Here is a 16,865-nt window from a genome sequence, read left to right on the forward strand (position 1 = left end):
TATATAAACCCAAATATTTGGGTACTCTGGTAGAATTATTTGAATTATTCACTAAAGTTTTTTTCTTTTTTTATTAGAGACAGGGTCTTGTTCTGTCACCCACACTGGAGTGCAGTGGGGTGATTATAGCTCACTGCAGCCAAACTCCTGGGCTCAAGCAATCCTCCTACCTCAGCCTCCTGAGTAGCTGGGACTACAGGCATGCACCATCACACCCAGCTAATTTTTAAATTTTTGTAGAGATGAGCTCTTGCTATGTTGCCCAGGCTGGTCTCAAACTCCTGGCCTCAAGCAATCCTTCCACCTCAGCCTCCCAAAGTGCTAGGATTACAGGTGTGAGCCACTGTGCCCAGCCACTAAAATTTTGTTTTTTAAGCCTTCACTATGTTATTGAATTTTGTTGAATGTCTACAATACCAGAAACTGACATATACATACCTGTGATATTAAAAGCTTTTTATATCAAAGACAATAGGCTCACAAATTTGTATTTTTACATAAGTTCTTTAGAAGCAAGCTGAGCTCTGTTTGCGTGAGTAATGTTTTCTTAATACTTCCTATTGTCAAAACAGTTACAATAATGAGGCACAGTATTTATAACATTTTTTATACTTACAAGAACAACATTACATGTCTACAAATAAACCTAATTAAAATATAAACACGCTGAAAATTTCTGAAATACTTAGTACTTGTATATTTTCCCCATTTTTAGATAAATATTTGTTCAAGGAATGCTACACGTGCATTAAGAACACAAAGTCCTACAAAACACATTGCTAGTAAAGCACATGGAGAGACAGAAAGGTAGCAGCATAAGATAACAGTATAAGGTAACAATATTAGGTGAAGCTGGAAACAAGGGAAACAAAATTTGTGGTCTGGAGAGAACATTATAAAACTGGAGTGACTTACATGGAGGTGAAACTTGAGCTAGACCCTGAGGGCAGGGCAGGGTTTAAATAAGTAGATGTGTTGAGGACATTCCAGAGCCAGCAGACAGCACAAGCAAGGGGAGGAATGGATGCTCTGGAGTTAGGGGTCAGCAAGTAGACCCCCTGGGGAGGGCATTCTCAGATGTTCAGAGAGGTACAGCTCGTGTCACATGATGAAGAGCCCAGAATTCTAGGCTAATGAGCTTGGACGGCAGGCAGTGGTGCTAAGTCTTAACAAGAGAGTGACAAGGAGACATTATTATTCAAGGAAAATGAATCTGTATTTAGTGAGCAAGATGGATTGAAAGAAGAGATAATAGAGCCAGGGGGAAGGGTCAGGAAACGATGACAACTACCTGATGTGGAGACGATGCAGAGCTGGTGCAGGAGGAGGGAAGGGACATGGAAGGCCAGGAGGGAGGAGTAAAGGATAATTCCAAAAACCCAGGTGTCTAAGAGAACAGTGACAGATCTAAAAGAAATAGAGAGTATTGAAGGAATGCTAGAATGGGGGAAATTAATGATTTTAGTTTTGGAAGTCTTGGTTTGAGACTGAATCTCTCTGTCACTTTTAAAGAGAAAATCTCCCTCCCTCTTTTTCCCTCCTAGAAGTCACTGCAGGCAATGCCAGCATAAGCTGGAAAACTGTCACCGATGCCAGGATCAGGGGCTCTTCCTAGTTGCTACCAGCTGCAGCTTATGAAAATAGAATGATCTTGCCCTGGAATTCAGAGAAGGCAGCATACACACATAGTTTCACAGGCATCATTCATTGAAGCGCTACTATTCAAGTTAAAGGGGAAGGACTTTTCCCACAACCCCATCCTCCTAAGAAATCTTTCAGGAAAATAAAATCAATTTGATGGCAGTAGGCAAAATAATCTAGACTCATAGTTCTCAAACTTTAGTGTGCATCACAATCACCTGGAGAGCTTTTTAAAATACAGATTGCTGGGCCCCACTCCCAGAGTTTAATTTGCAATATTGCAAGTTTCCAGGTAATGTTAATCGCTGATCTAAAGAAAGTTGACAAGGAGCAAAGGGGGAAAAACATGTTAGAAGACGTAGTTTATTAAAGCTTTTCATTTTAGCGTACAATATCAAAATTGCAAAGACTATCACAATTATACATGAAACACGATGGCTGGGTACCAAACTTTTGATTGGAAATAATGGTGAGGGGATAACCTGGTAGAGTGAGAAGACAGATGTTTTATGTTAAATAAAACAAAAAAAAAATGGGAAGAGAAGAATGGGATAAGGGTAAGTTAGATGAGGAGGAAAAGAGGAAAACGTGAAAAATAGAAGAGAATAAGACATATTTAAAGGTGGAAAAGGAGATGAGATAGCAGATGGGAAAGCAAAGAAGAAAGGACTAGAGGACCTCAGCTCTTCGTAATTTGAGCTATTGTTTTCTATTTCATTGGGAAGATTAAAACTGGCTCCTACAAGGGGTGCATGCTCTGAGGCCACTATGTTCCAGATTTGCAGCCAAGATTGTTCTAATAGTGATCCTACAGTCACTCCTCCTAGAAGTAAAACTTCCATATGTATATGAACTACTAGCTAGAAATTTGGGTACCTCTTTTTAAACCTTCGTTATTTAGGAAAAAAAGGCAAAGGAATAGTACTGACTTCATTAAGTTTAAGTACTCACCAAATAGAAATTATCTCATAGTTTATTTTATTTCCAGCTTATTGAGGTATAATTGACAAATAAAAATTGTATATATTTAAGGTATACAATGTGATGATTTGATATACATTGTGATACATATATTTTGTGAAATGATTACCAAAATCAAGCTAAGTAACATATCCATCACTTCACATAGTTACTCTTGTGTGTGTGTGGTGAGAACACTTAAAATCTATTCTCTTAGCAAATTTAAAGTATACATTGTTATTAACTATAGTTGCCATGCTGTGCCTTAGGTCTCCAGAACTTACTCATCTTATAACTGAAAGTGTGAACCCTTTGACCAATATCTCCCGATTACCCCCACCCTCCCAGCTCCTGTTAACCACCATTCTATTCTGTTTCAATGAGTTCAAACTTCTTAGATTCCACATATAAATGATCTTATGGCAGTATTTGTCTTTTTGTGTCTGGCTTATTTCACTTAGTATAATGTCTTCCAGATTTATCCATGTTGTGGCAAATGGCAGGATTTCCTTTTTCTTAAGGCTGAAAAATATCCTGTGTGTGTGTGTGTGTGTGGGTGCATCACATTTTCTTTATCTATTTGTCCATCAACAGGTTGTTTTCATATCTTGGCTACTGTGAATAATGCTGCAGTGAACATGTGAGTGTAAATATCTCTTCAAGATACTGACGTCATTTTCTTTGGCTATATACCCAGAAGTAGAATTGTGGGATCATATGGTAATTCTATTTTTAATTTTTTGAGGGACTGCCATACTGTTTTCCATAGCAGCTGTACCATTTGACATTCCTACCAACATGCACAAGGGTTCCAATTTCTCCACATCCTCACTAACACTTTTTGTTTTTGGTTTGTTGATAGTAGCCACCCTAATCAGTATGCCAACTTGAAATAAAAATATATAGAGATGACTCTCCAAGCAAGAGATTTTATTGGAATATACAAGGAATAGAATTGCAATCTGGGACATATGCACAGACCAGGGTGGCCTCTGGTATGTCTGGAGAACAAAGGAAAAAGTTAGGATTTTATTGGGAAAAGAGAAGCTTATGCAAGTTGTTTCCAAAGAAAGTTCATTGGTGTTAGCAGTGTCTTATGAATGCAAGAGCTGGGGGGTATCAGCAGTTGCTAGGCAGGACTTGTAATCTTGGAGTTATAGGCCCTAGCACTTTTGTATTGGGACTGTGAGACAGTTTTTTGAAACAACTATATGCAACTTTTTTCCCATGACATCTTGACTCCATTTTAATTGGGTATGACATAAATGACTTTATTTTGTATACTCAACTTTCGCAGGTATGAGGTGGTATCTCATTGTAGTTCTGATGTGCATTTACCTAGTGATTAATGATGCTGAGCATCTTTTCATGTGTATTGGCCATTTGTATGTCTTCTCTCAAGAAATGTCTATTCAAGTCCCTTGTTCATTTTGAATTGCTTGTTTTGTTGTTGAGTTTTAGAAGTTCATTTACATTTTGGATACTAACACCTTATCGGATATATAATTTGAAAATATTTTCTTACATTTGGTGGGTTGCCTTTTTACTCTATTGATAGTGTCTTTTGATGCACAAAATTTTTAAATTTTCATGAACTCCAATTTGTTTATTTTTCTCCTGTTGTCTTGCCTTTGGTGTCATATCTGAAAATCATTGCCAAATCCAGTGTCAAGAAGCTTTTGCTCTATTTTAACAGTTTTATAGTTTTAGGTCTTACATTAGGTTTTGATTCCATTTTGAGTTAATTTTTGTATATAGTGTTAGGTAAGGATCCAACATCATTCTTTTGCATATGGATATCTAGTTTTTCCAGCGCCATTTGTTGAAAAGATTGCCCTTTTCGTACTGAATGGTCTTAGCACCTTGTCAAAAGTATTTTTACCATATATGTGTGGACTTATTCTATTCTATTCCATTGGTTTATATATTCTGTCTTGATGCCAGTGCCACATTATTTTGAAAACTGCAGCTTTGCATTTAAGTTTTGAAATCAGAAGTGTGAGTCCTCTAGCTTTGTTCATTTTCAAGGTTGTTTTGGCTACTTGGGGTCCCTTGAAATTCACAGGAATTTTAGAATGGGTTTTTCTATTTCTGCAAAAAACATCATTGGGATTTTGACAGGGATTACAATGAATCTGCAGATTGCTGTGGGTAGCATTGACATCTTAACAATAGTTAAGTCTTCCAATCCATAAACATAGGATATGTGTCCATTTATTTATGTCTTCTTTCAGCAATGTTTTGTAGTTTTCATTACATAAGTCTTAAACCTTCTTGGTTTGGCTAATTCCTAAGTATTTTCTTCTTTTTGATGCTACCATAAATGGAATTGTTTTCATAGTTTCCTTGTCAACTTGTACATTGTTAGTGTATAGAAATGCAACTGATTTTTGTGGGTTGATTTTGTATCTTGCTACTTTGTTGAATTCATTTATTAGTTCTAACTGGGTTTTTTTTATTGTGGAATCTTCAAGGCTTTCTACATATAAGATCATATCATCTGTGAACAGAGATAATTTTACTTCTTTCTTTCCAATTTGGATTCATTTTATTTCTTTTTTTCCCTAATTGCTCTGGCTATAACTTCTAGTACTAGATGGAACAGAAGTAGCAAGAGTGGGCATCTTTGTTTTGTTTGTGACCGTAGAGGAAAAGCTTTCAGTTTCTCACCATTAAGTATAATGTTAGCTGTGGCCTTGTCATATATGGCCTTTATTATATTGAGGTACATTCTTTCTATACCCAATGTGTTGAGCATTTTTATCATGAAAAGATGTTTATTTTGCCAATTTTTTCTGCATCTATTGAGATGATCATATAATATTTGTCCTTCATTCTGTTAATGTGATGTATCACATTTCTTAATTTGCATAGGTTGAACAATCTCCTTGCATCCCAGGGGTAAATCTCACTAGGTGTATGATCCTTTTAATGTGTTGTTTAATTCAGTTTGCTAGTATTTTGTTGGGAATGTTTGTATCTATGTTTATCAGGAATATTGAACTGTAGTTTAGTTTTCTGTAGTGTCCTGTCTGGCTTTGATATCAGGGTAATGCTGTCCTCGTAAAGTGAATTTGGAAATATTCCCTCCTCTTTAATTTTTTGGAATAATTTGAAAAGGATTGCTTTAGTTCATATTTAAACATTTTGTAAAATTCAGCAGTGAAACAATCAGGTTCTGGATTTTCTTTGATGAGAGACTTGATTATTGATTCAATCTCCTTACTTGTTATTTGTCTGTACATATTTTATATTTCTTCATGAGTCAGTCTTAGTAGGTTGTATGTTTCTAGAAATCTATTCATTTCTTCTAGTTTATCCAAGTTGTTTGCATATAATTGTACATAGTAGTCCCTTATAATCCTATGCATTTCTGTAGAATCAGTTGTAATGTCTCTTCTTCCATTTCTGATTTTATTTATTTGTCCTCTCTCTTTTTTCCTTAGTCAACCTAAAGGCATGCTAACTTTGTTATCTTTTCAAAAAAACCAACTCTGTTCTGTGGATTTTTTCTGTTATTTTTCTATTATCAATCTAATTTATTTCTGGTTTGATCTTTATTTCCATAACTCTTCTAACTTTGCGCTTCATTTGTTCTTCTTTTTCTAGTTCCTTGAGGTATAAATAAAGTCAGGTTGTTCATTTGAGATCTATCTTTTTTTGTTATGTAGGTGTTTATCACACACACTTTCTTCTTAAAAACTGCTTTTGCTGCATCCCATAAATTTTGGTATGTTGTGTTTCCATTTTCATTTGTCTTAAGGCATTTTTAAATTTCTTTTTTGATTTCTTCTTTGACCTTTTGATCAGTATGTGTTGTTTAATTTCCACATATTTGTGAATTTTCCAGTTTTATTCCTGTTACTGATTTCTAGTTTCATATCGTTAATGTTAGAAAAAGTGCTTGGTATGATTTTAACCTTCCTAAAATTTTTAAGACTTTTTTGTAGCCCATTATATAATCTATCCTGGAGAACATTCCATGTGTACTTGTGAAGAATATGTATTCTGCTGCTTCTGGATGAAATGTTCTATGTATATATGTTAGGCCAATTTTTTCTTAAGTATAGTTGATTCCTAATGTTTCCTCACTGATTTTCTGTGTATGATCAATCTATTGTTGAAAGTGGGGTACTGAAATCCCCTACTATTATTGTATTGCTGTTTATTTCTCCCTTCAGATCTGTTAATATTTACTTTATATATCACGTGCTCTGATGTTGGATGCATATATATTTATAATTGTTATAGCCTCTTAATAAATTGATCCCTTTTATCATTATATAATGACCTTCTTTTTCTCTTTTACAGTGTGTGACTTAAAGTCTATTTTGTTTGATACAGTTACAGCTACCTGTACTCTCTTTGTTTGCATTTGGATGGAATATATTTTTCTATCCTTTCACTTTTAGCCTATGTGTATTCTCAAAGCTAAAGTGAGTCTCTTATAGTCAGCATATATTTTGGTTGTCATCTTCTTTTTTAATCAATTCAGCCATTCTATGTCTTTTTATTGGATAATTTAATCCATTTACATTTAAAGTAACTTTTGATAGGTAAGGACTTACTATTGCCATTTTGTAAAAATTTTCTGACTGTTTTGTAGTTCTCTTTTTTCTTTTTTCGTCTCTTGCTGTCTTCCTTTGTGAGCTGATGATTTTTGTCATGGTGGGCTTTGATTCAATTCTCTTTATCTCTTGTGGATCTACTGTAGGTTTTTGCGGTGTGTATCTACTGTAGGTTTTTGTGGTTACCATGAGGCTTTAAAAAACCAACTTATAGTTATAACAGTGTATTTCAACCTGATAAAACCAGTCTTCCACTCTACCAGTTGAGCTATCCAAATGTGCACACAATTTCTCTTCAATTACATACATAAACTCTACACTTTTACCTCTCCTCACCAACACATTTTATGTTTTTGATGCCACAATTTACTGCTTTTTATATTGTGTATCTCTTAACAAACCACTGTAGCTATACTTTTAATACTTTTGTATTTTAACTTTTTTTGCTAGCATTAAAAGTGTTTTACATACCACCATTACTGTATTAGAGTATTCTATATTTGACTATATATCTGGATGGATATTCAACCGAGTCCTCTTTGGGTTAAACCTATTTGGGAACATTTGAGCTTCGTAGGTCTAGATGTCCATATTTCTCCTAAGGTTTGGAAAATTTTCAACCATTGTTTCTTTAAATAAGCTTTCTTCCTTTCTCCCTCCTCCTTCTGAGTCTTCTATAATGCATATATTGGTTCGGTTAATAGTGTCCCAAAAGTTCCACAGGCTTTCTTTACTGTTTTTCATTCTTTCTTCTTTTTTTCTCCTCAGACTGAATAATTTCAAAAGACTTGTCTTCAAGTTCACAGATTCTTTCTTCTGCTTGATTGAGTCTGCTGTTGAAGTTTTCTATTGAATTTTTCATTTCATTCACTGTATTCTTCAGCTCCAGAATTCCTTTTGTTTCCCTTTTATCATTTCCCTTTGTTGAACTTCTTGTTTTATTCATATATTCAATAATTGATATTATTGAGTTATCTATCTTTATTCTCTTATATTTCACTGAACTTCCTTAGAATAATTATTTTGAATTCTTTTTCCGGCAATTAGATCTCCATTTCTTGGGGGCAGGTCACTGTTCCTTTGGTGGTGTCATGTTTCCTTGTTTATTTTTTTGTGTGTGTTTCCTGTGGCCTTGCAATGATAACTGCATATGTGAGGAAGCAGTCACCTCTTCAATATTTAAGGACTAACTTTGGTGGGGAAAGACTTTCACTTGTGGGTAAGTGTGAGGTCGCTGAGTATATAGGGTGTGTAGCTCTGTCACCTAAGGTCAATGCCAGCAGGACTGCAGAGATCCTTAGTGGCCTGACATGTAGATGTCTCTGGTGGCAGCAGTGGTGGTGAGGGGTTTTGAGGTCTTCAGTATCAAAGCCTTCTGTGGTCCTCCTGTTCTTCTTTTCCCTAGGTCCTCCTAGGATTTGGGAAGAAGTCCTAGCCAAAGGGATTTTCCTTGGTGCTGGATCTGTTACATGGGCATGCTGGTAGCCATGGAAGCACTGGGTTCCAGGGCTCAGGAACTTTTGTAGAAGCAGTGGTGCTGATATTCAGGGCACAGGTGCTCAGAACACCAACAGAGCCAGGGTTCTGGGTTCAGGGGGGAGCAAAACTTCTGTGGCACCTGGGTCCTAGGGCACAGGCAAATTCACTATGGCAGTGGGTAGCATCAGTGTCTGAGACACAGGCATGATCAGTCTTGTTTTGTGATATACTCAAAGTAAACAAAACTCAACTCTTTTTAAAAAGCTATTAAATGACGTGGTTGGTATATGCTACTACCATATTTCATGGAATTCAATAATTCTTGCAATAAAAATTTCACTTTCAAGGAAATTATATTACTTATGATGCCTCTGTTTGTAAGTTACAGAAAACACACATTGGACTGGTTTTTATACTTATGGGAATGCACTGCTTTACATAACTGAAAATATCTAGTGTTGGCCTAAGGAAGAAATCACTCCAGTAGTGCAGTGATGTTACCACAAAGCCAGTTTCCCTCTTCTGCTCTGTTCTGTGTTGTCAACTTCATCCTAATATTGTCTGTTCTTATAGTCTCAAAATAGCTGCCACCAGTTTCTGGGGCCAAATGCCTTTATTTAAATCCTGGAGAAAATGATTTTTTTGATCCAGAATTCTCAACAGAAACCCTGGTAGTTAATTGTTCTGCTCAAAACGTTTGCCAACATCTAAACCAATCACTATGGGAAGGGAGGGAGGGGAGAGGAATGGAATGTGCTGGTTGGTTAGGGAAGTACTCCATCCCTATAGAGCTGAGGGTAGAATCAGCACCACAGAATCCTATGGATCTCCAAATGAAAATTAGGATTATTAGAAAGGAAGGAGAAGGTATTAGATGATGAGGAGATAATAACCTATGGGCAATATTGTGATATAGTACAGTTTTAATTCCAGTATTCTTTTCCTATGAACAAAACACTTTTTCTGAACATTGAAAACACTTAACTTCTTAAAGAGCAGTCACTCAGTTTGATGAAGTGAGAAAGCCCATGGGGGAAAAAAACAACAAAAAAGAGGGAAGAAGAAAGAAGGAAGAAGGATGAAGGAAGAAGGAAGAGGAGAAGAAGAAGAAGAAGAAGATACCCAGCCTTACGTGTCCTTTCTTTTTTTCCATACATACATATCCTCCTGCCCAGCTATTTTGTGCACAACAAAGGGACTGAAGATCTATTTTGTAAATAAAAGGAAAAGGGTATCCCTTCTGAAATTTTTGCTCAGAAATGAACATGTTTTGTTTCAGAAGCACTTTGCCTAAGTATCAAGAATCACTCTTGAGTTGTTTTTACAGTTCTTGAAAGACTTAAATCTTAGCCTTATAATGAAGTATGAAAATGAAATGGCCAGGAAATTAATGACTGCAATTTTACTAATGGTTTCTTTGCTCCTTTGAGCAAGTCACTGCTACTAGTAAATCAGTAAGAAAAGAGAAGAATGGCTAAAAATTAATAAAGGATTCTAGCAGGCTGGTTCAGAGTCTTGGAATTAACCACATTAACCCTTTTCATCCTCATTCCTGACCCATTTGAATATACTCTTCAGGACATATGCACACTGTAGTGAAAGTGTTAGGAAATAATTTTACTTAACAAGTAAATAGGGTTCATTTAATTATATATAGCAACTGGAGTTGAGGAGATGCATTTATTTATGTAACAAATTCCTCAGAATAAATTGGATTTTCAACTTGTCATTAAATCCATGGGGATTTGAACTTGTTCACTCCTTAAAAGCAATCAGCTATTTCTAAGTATAAAAGAGAGAAAGCTACTTACAATGCTTCTCAAATACAAGATTGTGCAAAGATACTTTACTGAATAAGGTACAACCATTAAAATTACATTATATTTAACATGAACATATAGAAACAAATGTGCTCAAAGCATTACAAATCCCAAATATACAGTTGCCTTACTATCATTAGCATATATTACATTCCTATGAACACTTAATTTTTGTTTTATTCTGTCAAAGTTTGATATCACTGTACCTCAGGAAAATTGTGATTTCTTCTATGTTGTTTATTTATTATTTCCATCTAGACCAAAGGCCTTTTCTAATCCTTCTTCCTTTGAATTCCTATGGTGGTTATTATATACACAAGCCCTTGGCATTGCTCATGTGCCATCTTAAGCTGTTAAGTGGGGCTTGTTTTTCATGTTGCTATGTTTCATTTCCCAAACCACATTATAATCAATTCAGAAAGTTATTCGTCTTTGAATCTTCCCAGTCTTTAACAAAGTGACTGGAGTTAGAACGTAAAGCTCCTTGGGGGAAAGGGCTTCATCTGATTTTTTTTTCAAGGTAACTCTGAGAACCCTACCCTGACACACAGCATACACTTGATAATGGTTATTAAGTGAAAGAATAATCATTTTAATACCAGTTGCTCAAGAGATGTTTGCTAGGTTGAATACTACTACTACCTAATCTACCATTTGCTGGACCTATGCTTTTAGTGAGTTTTCTAATAGCTGTGTGATTTTCATTATTATTCAGGACAAGTCCATGAGTTTGTGGCATAGCACTGCCCTAGGATATGTGAAAGACCCAAACACACAAAAAAAGTAGAAATTACAGTTTCTATTTCTGAGAAATTTGTGTTTCATCCCTATCTTTCAAGTATTGCAGCCTTACTCTTATTATACCCTCTTCTTATCCAAGCATGTCTTTGTAAGACAGTTAATCTTGCCAAAGATCAGGGTTGTTGTTTCACACAAGAATTTAACCCGTATCAATTTGTACAATGACACACCCAACCAAGCACCCTCTTGCAGGAAGGGGAACTAAGGAAAATCAAGCTTGTTGGCTTAGGTGTACATTTCAGCACGTGGGTATAGGAAGCAAGTCCCTTTGTGCTAAGATCATCAATTCTCAGAGACACCGACACAAAGAAGTTTTCCTCAGCACTTAAAATCCCCTCTCTTATTCCTCCCTTTAAATCTCATAGTTTAAGACGAGACTGGTCCACTTTAATGAGACTCTTCATTTTACAAGCTACTATTTCTGCAAAAGTCTGACAGTTCGTGCTGGTTTTTCCTGCTTTTTCTGTAAGACCACCAGACTTCTCCAGCAATAGATTTACAAGGAAGACTTCCCTTCCTGTGCTACAGGGAAGTACCTAGCAAGGGGTTCCTCCTCTAAACCTATTTTCAGAAAGCCTACCATTAGGAGGAGGAACTACAGTTCTTCCATTCTAATTTTTGGTTGGTAGCCAATGGCAGCACCAAATATTTACTTACCTAACTCAGCAAAACTTTCTGCGTTTACTTGTGAGAGGGGCTCTCGTGTCACCTCAGTGGCCTGAACTCCAAGAGGTGACAGCTGTGAGGCCATAAGAGTATGTGTTCATGACAAATTTTGATTGTCAGCTGCATTATAGGCAACTTTCTCTGACTCACTGAGTAGTTGGTACATGAGAAAATAAATTGGCTCTTGGTATACAAATTAATAACGGGTGCAGTTTTGGTGGGATTACACTAAGGATTTATGGGATTCAATTTCTAGGTGTACTATCTATCTTGGTATATACCATCTAAAATGAAGTCATTTCCTGAACAATTTTCTATTTTGTCTCTCTTTAAAAACAAAATGTGTCATGAGTTGGCTTGTTTAAGTAACAGAAAAATTAAGGACTTTTTAAAATAGAAACTTAATAGAAAACCAGACTTAAAGGTTTTTTGTTTTTTTTTAAACAGGTCATATGTATTCAACATTCATATTTAACCTGTAGATTCTGGTTATAGCATAGAATTTTGCTGCATTTCAGACTCAGAGTTTTCAAAGGAAAACTTAAGATTTTGCCCCCAAACTTGCTCCTATTTCTGATTTCTCTATTTCCACCATCTCTTCCAGCAACCTAGATTCAAAGTCACAGTTTACCTTAAATCATTCTTCTCAAGTGATCCCCATTTCTAATCATCTTCCAAATCTGGTATATTCTACCACTCTATGTCTCTTACATGGAATATTAGCATAACCACATAACCCAAGTCATGCCCCACACTAATCCATTCTACCCAAAACTTTTCATATGTTATGGGTGCCATTTGAACTGAATACAAACTCCTAAACCAGGTATTGAGGGGGCTTCCCAATTAGGCCAATCTACGTTTTCATTCTTACTTCTCACCACTATCTGTAATCTTGTCTCAATAACAGTAAAACCATAAATCCGTAAGATACATAACTCTGTAATTAATGACCCTTTGCTCACTCTGTTGCCTCAAGCCAAAATTTCTTCCAGCCCTTCAAAGGCTACTTTCCCCAGGAAGTCTTCTAAGATCATCCTGACCAGAACTACCCTCTCTCTGGAATCACTATACTATGGTGCTTGGGCGTCTCTCATCCTGCAATCCCTGTAGTTATTTATCAGCTCGATGTCTTCCTTGCCCCCACTAAGTTGTCATTTCAGAAGGGCTGAGAACATGTCTTACTCACGTCCAAAGCCCCCGCAGTACCCAGGACACTACCCTGCATATGGTTAAGAGCTCAGTACATTCTAAAAATATATAGTTTCAGTCTAAATAAGATACTGCTGGTTGAATTGCAGCAACATGGTCACTTTTATTGTACCCATCACTTTCAAACTCAAAAAATGTCTATTAGCCTCAAAAGTTATCATGGAAGGTAGTAACAGCCCCTATTAGAAACAAAAGTTATCAGGTAATCCTTGACTAATGGCCCATATCATATGCTTTGTTGTAAAATATTTCAGTTTTTGGTTTAAAATACTTCTAGCTCAATGTCAAAGATGGTTATAATAAACTTTTTAGTTGCTATTGGGAATATACATAAAGGGACCTGAAAAAAGTAACATTTGTTGTTTTTAGAGGAGCTACTCTTAGGACATTGATACTTAGCAGGTGACAAAAACGATGAATTTATTACTGGCTTAAGAACTGCCTCTCCAAAGTGAAAACAATGACAGGCAGATGAGTATGATGGGTTTTCGCTGTTATTGCTGTTGTGTGTTACACTATGCTCTTAAAGTATCTGACAATTTCAATGTTCAACTTCAGGTTTTTATGGTGGATATGTCAGCATGTTTTCAGCTCAAACCAATGGAACTCCTAATTAAAACTGTATTAAAAATAAGGGCATTTATTATCTAACATAACAGCACGTAGATGAATTCCTCAAAACTGAGGAACTCAGTGACACAATGATACTACATAGACCCATGTTCTTCCCATATCTCTGGTCTGCCATCCACAGACTCTGCACCAGCTTAAGGCTTGTTCCACTTGAACTTGCTGCTAGTAACTACTGGGAGTATATACTCCCCTGTTCACATCCAATGGGACTGAATGAAGGGGGCCTCTCCCCTAACCATGGAAGAAAAATCTCTCCTTTCAGTCTGATTGGCCAATTTAGGTCCACTATCTACCCCAGGACATATAGTTATCTCTAGAGAAACACCAGGCAACAATTTGCTCAGGCTTAGGTTTCTAGCATAACTTCTAAAGAGGAGGGTAAAATTTCCATGATTGGCTAAGACTACCTAATGCCATTTTGGGGGAAGTGTAAATTACTAAGAGTATATTCATGCTCCAAAACACACAAAAAAGGAGAGATAACATGAATGTACTGGAGTAAGTAATAATTGCAAATATGGACTGGTATTACTGTTTAAATAATGAAGATGATTGACTTCTTAAATCAAGAAACTGTAATTTTTCAGATATAAGAATTTAAAGAATTTGTACATTCATTGAATGAGATTTTGTCACAAATAGGTATAGATAATTCCCCAAGTAAATCATCCCCAATGAAGACATGGGACATATTTAGTGCAGACTGTAAATTCTATGAAGTCAGGCACTATGTCCATCTTCCGCAGTGTTCTCACCGTGACGCCTGGCACAGGTGAGAAGTTCAAAACATTTTTCTGCTTGAACAGATAAACGTAAAAATAACTTTCATTAAATAATGGACACTTGCAGAAGGACAGGGCACCACACTGAAGAGAAAACCTGGGTGACAGATTAATTTAACTATAAGAGGTATCAAAGGAAAGTTTTTACAAAACCAAACTGACTCAATAAACAAAAACCATCCAGAAAGGTGCCGCTATGCTCCACGCTAAAGATGTTCTGTTATGCCAACAAATGCCCATGATAATGTTGTAAAGGAATATTATTCTATCTTTGTTTTTATAAAAGTTAGCATTCAAACCACTTCCAATTATCCTCATATAAAAGCTGAGCATTTGAGCCATAAACCCGGTTTTTATCGGGCATCTGCAAGTACAATATTTTCTTTTCATGAGGTCTCCTACCAGAAGCCACTTTAGACATTCCCACAAAGACACTACACAACACTGTGGGCCAACCAGACAAAATGTACTTTCCTGGATTTCCCTGCAGTTTGATAATGAAGAAAAGAAGGGATTAAGCCAAAGCTTTCCCCCTCTGAGCCACGGTCTTTCTGTAGACGTTTTGAATAAATATGGCCCAGCTGTCTCACTGACCTTCCAGGACACTGGGACTTCCCATTTCCAAATGCCATGAAGCAGTCCAAGAAAGCGTGCTTCTTTAAATTTGCCTTTTTCCAACGTTCCTGTGGGAAGAAAACATTTTTTTTTTCCAAATCAGCCTTATATAAATAAGCTTAACTTTATTTCTCTAGGCTAAAAATGACCTTGTACAGCTAATCCTTGCGTATAAAGTTGCAGGGTTGTTGGTAATTTTTTCCAACTTGTTATTAATATCAGACATAATTGTGTTACTGGAACATGAACTTATAAATAAAAAGGTTTAAAAAGAATTCTGCTAAGTGGTAAATGTAAATGATAATGTAAATCAACCACAGAATTGACCTAAGAAGAGAAAGATTATTTATAATAATGTCTCAGGCTCCATCATAAAATTGCTCTTGGTAATAAATTTAGTAATAAGGTACCCACAGCCCTGCCTGTTGGAGAAAGGTTGGGATGCAGAATTAATACATCTGGATGCCACTTTTGACAGCTTTAGCTAAAGGCAGAAAGTGGACTAAATGACCTCTTAAGATTCTGTTTAGCCCTGTAACTTCCCAAACCTAAGAAATAGCAGATCATGGTTTTAAATTGCTTTATTTTTATTTTTTGTACTCCTTGGAAACCAACAGAAGCAACTGCCTAAGGAATATGAAATAAGTCTTCTGTCAGAACTAGGCATATTTACCTTAACATGCCCTCTGGTTTCATATAAAATTTATTTTAAAGTTGGGGAAGTTTATTCCAAACACTTTTCTCTCTAGTTTGTGAATGTTGTACTGTCTATGTTGCAAATCTAATCTATACTCTGTAGCAAATGTTGTACTCAGTTACTAGAGAAATATGACTGCTTAATGCTTTAGTCCTAGTTAATTTCTAAATTCATACTTTTGGCATAAAAAGCATGCTATATATTGCAAGACATAACTTACGGGTTTGAACAGTTCAGGTTCAGGAAAATACTTTGGGTTTCTATGTAGCCAAAATGGAGACAACATCAACAAGTCGCCAGAAGGAATGATATAATCCTATGTTAGAAAAAAATCAATTCCAAGTCATTTTTTTTGAAATATGCTTTAAGGAGAGTTTGGGTCATAAGAAATAATGCCACAATTATATTGTGGTGAAGGCTTACACCATTTTATAATTGATGGCAAGAAAATATAACTTTATACTGGACAGGCCTTTCCAATTTTCAACTTAGGCGATGTCTGTCTGATTTCTAATTCTGGTTATTACTTATATATACATATATATTTGGTTACATAGAGGGAAATACTAGTGAAATGTCAAAAGCTTAGAAACTAGTATTGGTCTATTTTAATGCAGCTTTGATGTCTGATATTGGGATTTGTAGCAAGTGTTCTTAATGACAGAAACACAGTGGATCCCTAGATTGTAAAACAGAAAAATCCAACTCTGAGACAGGGGCAATGACCATGGTAGTACTGAAGACAGGGGCGGTGGGTGTCCCACCCATGGGGACACTGATGATGGTGTCAGGGCAGGGGCAGTGGATCCTTTTTTGATTTTTTTTTAAGTCCAGCAGGAGCTATTAGGGGAGAAAAATTTGAAGACAACTGGCCAGGAAGACACAGGGAAAAGCAAATGTACGTTTGCTTGGCTGGTTTGTGTTTGCAGTCATAGTGGTTATAAGACTGAGGATAAGCAGTGTGTTTCCTCAAGCAGCAGAGCCCGTATTA

General features: G+C 36.2%; 1 protein-coding gene across 1 annotated transcript in view; it reads right to left on the reverse strand.

Annotated features, from left to right (window-relative positions):
* The window catches only part of LOC123632914 (24-hydroxycholesterol 7-alpha-hydroxylase), an 88,763-nt gene that overhangs the window by 12,029 nt on the left and 59,869 nt on the right, over positions 1-16,865 (reverse strand). The window contains exons 9-10 of the mRNA XM_045543676.1: positions 16,095-16,190; positions 15,157-15,245 (exon numbers count right to left, since the gene is read on the reverse strand). Of these exons, the coding sequence (XP_045399632.1) occupies positions 15,157-15,245; positions 16,095-16,190 (185 nt within the window). The remainder of the gene's footprint in view (positions 1-15,156; positions 15,246-16,094; positions 16,191-16,865) is intronic.

This window comes from Lemur catta, chromosome 2, assembly GCF_020740605.2.
Source record: "Lemur catta isolate mLemCat1 chromosome 2, mLemCat1.pri, whole genome shotgun sequence".
Classification (NCBI taxonomy): Eukaryota; Metazoa; Chordata; class Mammalia; order Primates; family Lemuridae; genus Lemur; species Lemur catta.